The following is a 7,412-nucleotide window of genomic DNA, read 5'->3' as shown; positions in this document are numbered from 1 at the left end:
TATTCCTATTCCCCCTCCCTTCCCTTCATTCCCCTTTGTCTAATCCAAAGTACTTCTATTCTCCCCACCGCCCCTTATTGTGAGTTAGAATCCACATATTACAAAGAACATTCATTCAGCCTTTGGTTTTTTTGGGATTGACTTATTTTACTTAGCATGATAATTTCCAGTTCTATTCATTTATCAGCAAATGACATAATTTCATTTCTCTTTATTGTTGAGTAATATTTATTATGTACATATACTGTATTTTCTTTATTCATTCATCTATTGAAGGTACCTAGGTTGGTTCCATAATTTAGCTATAAACATTGATGTGGCTGTGCCACTGTAATATGCTGATTTTAAGTCCTTTGTGTATATACCAAGGAGTGGGATAACTGGGTCACATGGTGGCTCCATTCCAAGTTTCCTGAGGAATCTTCATACTGCTTTCCATAATGGTTGCACCAATTTTCAGTCCCATCAGTGATGCATGAGTGTTCCTTTTCTCCTATATCCTCTCCAACATTTTATTGTTGCTTATATTCTTGATAATTGTCATTCTTACTGGAATGAGATGGAATTTCAGTGTAGTTTTAATTTGCATTTCTCTAATTGCTAGAGATGTTGAACATATTTTCATATATTTGTTGACCGATCTTATTTCTTTTTCTATGAAGTATCTGTTGAGTTCTTTTGCCCATTTATTGACTGGATTATTTGTATTTTGGGTTAATTTTTTTTGAGTTCTTTATATATTCTGGAGATTAATGCTCTATCTGAGGCAAAGATTTTCTCCCATTCTGTAGTCTGTCTCTTCACTTCCTGGATTGTTTCCGTTGCTGTGAAGAAACTTAGTTTGATTCCATCCCATTTATAGATCCTTGATTTTACTTCTTGATCTTCAGCAGTCTTGTTAAGGGAGTTGATTCCCAAGCTGACATGATATAGATTTGTGCCTACTTTTTATTCTGTTAGGCACAGGGTCTTTGGTCTAATGCCTAAGTCTTTGATCCCTTTAGAATTACTAACTCCCATATTTCTTAAGCAGATTTGTTTTTAATACTTTTAGCTTCATGTTCATGGGTTTTCTTATACAACTCACTGAATTTTAATTGTCCTCTCTGAGGTCTAGAGTTCATCAGATGCATCCCCGATTTCTAGAGCATGCTGAGATCATCCAGATCTGAGATAGGTGAGATAGATAGCCTCACATATTATTTGGAATCTTTTTGCATCTATTCTCCAGTAGTTGTCTTCTGCTCTGGCTCAAGGAATTCCAAAGCTTCCATTTACATTGGCTGGATATGTCCTAGCAAGGTAGGCTCCGGGGTCAAGGGTGGATATTGTAATGGTCCTGGAAGGATTTTCACAATGGAGGGTGGCCTGGTTTAGGGGCTAGGGGGTCCACAGATCACAAACATAAGTGTGTGCATTCAGAGCCAGAGAAAAATCATATAGATGTTTTCTGAACACCCACAAAAGCCTGACTTGGGAACAGGTTCTTTACCTTTATCTACTTAGTCACCTATGAGTCTTTTCTCCATTCTCGTGTTACAAAGAAGTAGAGGCTCAGGGAGATGAAATAACATTCCCAGAATCCCTAGTATGAGACTTAGTCCAGGAAAATTGGATAATGAGACTTGTGCTTCCCCTGCCATATCATGCTGATTCTTACAGATCAATAGTTTTATTTAGTTTTGGATATTTTAACATTTATTTTGGAATAATTTCAGTCTTCCAAAGAAGTTGCAAAAATAACATAAAGCCTTGTCCTATATCCTTCATGTCCCCAAATGTTAACATTTTAAAATCGCAGTACAATGATGAAAACTAAGAAGTTAGCAAATGACAACACTATTAACTATTTTACAGTTTTCATTCACATTTTATCAATTATTCCATGAGCATTCTTTTTTTTTTTGAGAATCCTGTTCAAGTCTCACATTAATAAATGTTTTAAAACTAAGATGTTCTTTTGGGCTTCTGGGTGCAGGAAAATTTTAGGGCTCTGTAGGATTAATTTCTTAATGTGGCCCACATATTATTCTTCCCTCATAGGGAGGGTAGGATTATGTCACAAAACTCCATTGGGGATGGCAAGAGTCAGTGCCAGGGCCTGCAGGTACAGTTAGACTTAATAGGCAGAAATCTGTGACAACTGCGTGGCAAGGAAAACCTGTCTTTAGAGGAAGCACACAGAATAGTTGATGGCTTGGTAGGACTCTGGGAACCCAAGGTAGGTATGTAGAATGTACTCCTTGTTAAATGTAACTGATTCCTTATATCTCAGTTTAAATATTACCCGTCTTCTATGTCAGTTGTTATTGAATAACACTGTACTGGTCTGTGCTGGAGTTTTCTTGCATGTAGGCAAGGAAGGAGGCTTTTATACCTCAGGTTTTTGGAAACTTCCCTTGCCTGGACTGTGTGTTGTAATGGGTAGAAAACTGACTGGTGTGGGCTGAGAAGCCCTTCAGGGAGATTTCCTTGACTGGCCTCCTTCAGGACCTGAGAAGGACGAGGCCTGGGTCTTGATTTGTGTTTAAATGCAGGCAAGCCATCTTTCAGGAAAAGCTGTTGGTGAGATCCACCTTGGAAGAGCAAGAGAATTGCTACTGACGCTGCGTACCTTCACCTGTGCCAAATGAGAGGAGGTTTCTGAGGCTGAAAAATGGGCCTCAGAGACTGGAGGACTCCCCTGCTATTGCTGGTTGCGGTGGTGCTGGTAGCTGTACTCGGTCACTTTGAAAGGTGGGAGGGCTTCCAGAATGTGTCCATGAGCAAGAACAATAGGAACTCAACACTCAGCTTCTTCATTGATTCCTACAACAATGCCAGCAACGATACCTACTTATTTCGAGTACGGAAGCTAATTCGAAGTCAGATGCAGGTTTGTGCCTTAGTTTCTCCAGACATTTTCAGGGCCCCCATTCTTGTATTTGCCAACACATAGGCCTTCTGATGAGGCTCCCAAAAGAAGCCAAAGACAGTGACTCCAAGTGGGGAGCAGCTTCACTTTGAATGGGTACCTTTTAGAGTTGTTTACCTTAGTCATGCTTTCAAAATACTGGTCTGAGGACTGGAGTCAACCCTCACTCCTTTACTCTTGGTCAAAAGCAACATGTCCACTGAGGTTCCCTACTGCTCTTTCCAGAGGATAATAAATAAGGATGTTTCTGTTTTTTAGAAGCGTTTCATTTGGCAAATGCAAACATTCTACAGGTTTCTTCTTCCCCAAAATAGTTTTTCAGTGTCTAGGGTTGTAGAATTTCAGATTGGGTTTTCTGTGTTCTAGAATCACAGAAGTCTTTTTGAGACAGGAAAGGTGGGAGAGGTGGGAGATAGACTTCAATTACATTGCCTCCTGATTACAAAGTTTTAAAAATATATCAATTGAAAGATGATAAAGTAAAGGGAAGTTGTTTGAAAACCACTTTTATTGGTGTAACCTTCGCTCAAGTTCAGATGATAAATTATGTAACTTAGGACAAAGACAGTACGAGATCTTAATTTAGCCAGATTGGGAAAAACTAATTGATTAAGGGAAAGATCTCTAGCCAGAGAGAAATGCAAGCATTTGGTAGAGGGAAGATTAGCCAGGCAGAAAGGCAGGGTGTTGTGGTGGGCAGTGTTAGTGTGATACACAGGCTGTCCTCTTATCACAGCGTCGACATTCCTGCGGGTCCCTGTCAATTACATGCTTCTACCGCCAGATGGTAGTGTTCTCATTTAACTTGTTGTCTTGGGTCTGTTTCCCAAGGATAAAACCAAGATTCCAAATCCTGACTTGTGAGATCAATCCATGATTAACAGTTAACTGTTAAAGAAGACTTTCTAAACAATCTTTCTGAACAAATTTCTAATGTCATTCAAAATGATAAGTGACAGAACAGATTTGCCTCTTGATAGCTGGGTGATCTTGAAGACAGGTCTCCTGGCAGATTTGATTGTGAATTCCCCTGACTATGAGTGTCCCAATACCTTACAGAGTATTATAGCAGGTTGGTATGAAGGGTTGCCTGAGTCTGAGCTCCAAGTATCCTTTCTGGTTTTGACATTTAGCTCTTCCCAACTGTGGGCTTTTGGTGAAGTGTCATCTCAACTCTGCCATTATCAGTTTCCTCACCTGCGAAGTGGGTCAGAATAAGAGGGAAATACTTAGCACAGTGTTGACATCTAATAGCACTTGTAAAAACATTTGCTGTTATTACAACCATTTCTTAAAAATCAAGGCTAAGGGGCTGTGGCTGTGGCTCAGTGGTAGAGCGCTCATTTAGTGCATGCAAAGCCCTGGATCCTTAGCACCACATAAAAATAAATAAATAAGACAAAGGTAAAAAAAAATCAAGGCTAACTGAATATTACTTTGCACACTGGATTGTTAGTTAAATATATGACCAGAATTGTAATTTTTTCCTATATACAGAGAATATGATGGTCAGGGTGGCAGTGTTTGGACAGCCCTGCAAGAGGCCAATTCATAGTTGGAACTGCCCTTTGATGACCAGCAGAGGAGCATCTGTACCCTGGGGTGTTTCCAGTGAATGTTGGAGCTGGGGTCACAGTATTACTTTAAGCTGATATACCTGAGGCCCTGCCCTGAAGTTTTCTAGTGGAATCTTCCAGGAGCCGAATAGACATGCCCTGCTTCTACAACCCCAGAGAACATCAAGTTATTTCATTTGACTTGACCACTGACATTTGGGCAAGAAAGCAGGGGACTCCTTGTAGCATTTTCCCTTACCAATTCAGAGCTCTCTAATAACCTGGGGAATCCAGCTCAGTTCCCAACAGGAAACAATAATCATGTAACTCTACAGGCCTCAATGTCTCATTTGCAAAGTGGATTGGAGTTTTTCTTCTGAGTGAGGGATCTCCCTGTCCACAAAGACCTTTCTTAACCATCCTCCCTTTAGTCTTCACAGGGTTAGACTTGATCATGAGTAAAAGAAGACAAAGGACAACCATAGGAAATGGCTGTGACTTTGCCTTCCCCGTAGCTCACATATTTACCACATTCTCTTCCTTCATTCTTGTACACCCCAGAAAAAAACAGATTCAGGGAGTTGGAAGGATCATCCAAGTTTAGAGATCTTAGGAGATAAAGCCAGATCTCCTGTCTTCTCTTCTCTGGCTCTCCCAACTCCATAGCTGCTCCAGAGTAATGTTCCAGATACTTTACTGAAATATTAAAAAATTTATAATTTTACAAGATTTAAAATGTATTTTGAATGCATTAAGTGAATTGCATGCTTCCCTTTAGTGCACATAACTAACTCCACAAGAAGGCATAATGGTTATTTGGACTCTGTAAGTGAAGGAAATGAGGCTGTTAAGTAACTTGCTCAAGGTCACAGAGTCAGTAAATGGGGAGTGCATGCCCCAAATCAATTTTGATTCTGAAATCCATTTTTAGCTATGTGCTAAACTCTCTCTCTCTTCAGATTGACCAGGCAGGAAGGGGAGGTTAGGTGGGGAGGAAATGGCTGTAGGGACTGGGAGGACATAAATGAGACACTGGCTCTCTGCATTATGAAGATGGTATGTGACCACTGGGGAGTGGTTTGTGGTTGCTAGGCAACCTAGCTTGCTGCCACTTCCTTTGTCCTGAATATGGATGGGAAACAGAAGATAAGCAATCTATAGCTGAAATAATAATCCAGGGTCCAGGAATTGGGGGCTCACCAGGAACCTTGGGTACCACTGAGACTTGTTAAGCCAAGAGGGAAGATAGGAGCTGAGTTTTGGATGGGGTGAGCTATGGAAACAGGAATTGTGGCTCTGGGGATTCAATCCTAGTTTTGTCCCTTCTTGGACAGTCTCAGTCATTGGATGTGTAGAGTTGAAACTAACAGTTGCTTCTCATCAGCTGACAACAGGAGTGGAGTATTTGCTTACTGTGAAGATCAGCAGGACCAAATGCAAAAGGAATGAAACAAAAACTACTGACTGCCCCCTGCAAAAAAAGAAGCTGAAAAAGGTATGTGATGGGAGTCTTTTGAGAGGGACCTGAGATCAAAAAGGAAGTGGAATGAACATTTTATTTATTCATTACTTTTTAGTGCATTACAGTTATACATAATAGTGAGGTTCATTTTGACATATTCATCAATGTATATAACATAACTTGCTCTATCTCAATACCTCAGTATTTCCTCTTTCCCTATCTTCATCCCTTCCCTGATCCCCTTCCTCTACTCTATTCTCTCCCTCTTATTTATTTATGTATTATTGCATTATAGTTATATATACACAATTGGAATGCACTCTGATATATTCATACAGGGTCAATTTCATTTCTCAGTGCTTCCCTTTTCCTCTCCTCCCTCCTGGTTCCCTACTTCTACTGTACTTCTATTTTCATGAGATTCCTTTTTAAATTTCTTTTTTATCTCTAGTTTCCATGTACAAGAGAAAATATTTGACTCTTGACTTTCTAAGTCTGGTTTATTCTACTTAGCACGATATTCTCTAATTCCATTAATTTACTTGCAAATGACATAATTTTATTCTTCTTTATGGCTGAGCAGAACTCCATTATGCATGTACGTCTCATTTTCTTTATCCATTTGTCTATTAATGGGCACCTAGTTTAGTTCCATAGCTTGGCTATTGTGGATTATGCTTCTATAAATATTGGTGTGCATACATCACTACATTGTGCTGATTTTAGTTTGGAAATGACATTTTGAAATGCACTCATTGGATGTTGGCAGCTTTTCCAGCTGTGAGGATCCTGCTGGTTAGGATGCAGCCCTGGGGGCTGCCTAACCCTCCTGAGGCACCTGGAAGAGGGAGGAAGACTCTTTGATTAGGTAGTCTCTCTACTGGGCAGCATAGTTACGGGCCCAGGCCTTCTGTCGCCTGGCCTCCACTCCCACCTGCCTAGCCCTCTGCAGAAAGCAGTGTTTCCTTTTCCTTGGGGCCCTTGTTCAAGTCTGGATTCTTACTTTCCAAGTTGCTGAGGATTGTCCAATCTCCTCCTTGTCTTCCAAGTTATGCCTGTCCCTTTCTGCTTTTCCTGGTCCCTAAGTTCGTCCCTTCTTCAAGCTGGCAGATATGAGAATCTCTCCCTGTGCCTGGATGTAGGTGTACGAGTGGAGGACAGGAACATTGTCATTGCCCCTTGCCATCATTCCTGGATCCTGCCGGGTTATGGGCTCCAGGTGCACCTGCTATGGGTCCCCAATGACTAGACTGGTGTCCCTCCCTCTTAGTGCCACTAGCTGACTGTAGACAGTTACTCCCTGGGCCCACCAGGGCCTGAGGGGCAGGAGCCGTTTATTTGCCCTTGAAAACTATTTCCTCTGTAGCTGATTGTATGTTTTTTTTCCCCTTCACAGACTTTGATTTGCCAATCTTTGATATACACGGTGCCTTGGGTGCAATATTACCAGCTCTGGAACAGCTCTTGTCTGGAGAAATGA

At 40.9% G+C, this 7,412-nt stretch overlaps 1 protein-coding gene across 1 annotated transcript; it reads left to right on the top strand.

Moving 5' to 3' along the window:
* Positions 1-2,656: 2,656 nt before the first annotated feature.
* Positions 2,657-7,412, top strand: Cstl1 (cystatin like 1). Its single transcript, XM_027955129.1, has 3 exons — positions 2,657-2,875; positions 5,855-5,965; positions 7,329-7,412. The coding sequence occupies exons 1-3, from the start codon at positions 2,657-2,659 to the stop codon at positions 7,410-7,412; spliced, it is 414 nt and encodes a 137-aa protein (XP_027810930.1).

The sequence above is a fragment of the Marmota flaviventris genome, chromosome 2, assembly GCF_047511675.1.
Source record: "Marmota flaviventris isolate mMarFla1 chromosome 2, mMarFla1.hap1, whole genome shotgun sequence".
NCBI classification, from domain to species: Eukaryota; Metazoa; Chordata; class Mammalia; order Rodentia; family Sciuridae; genus Marmota; species Marmota flaviventris.
The sequence above is the reverse complement of the archived record's forward strand: the minus strand, read 5'-3'. Positions and strand labels throughout refer to the sequence as shown.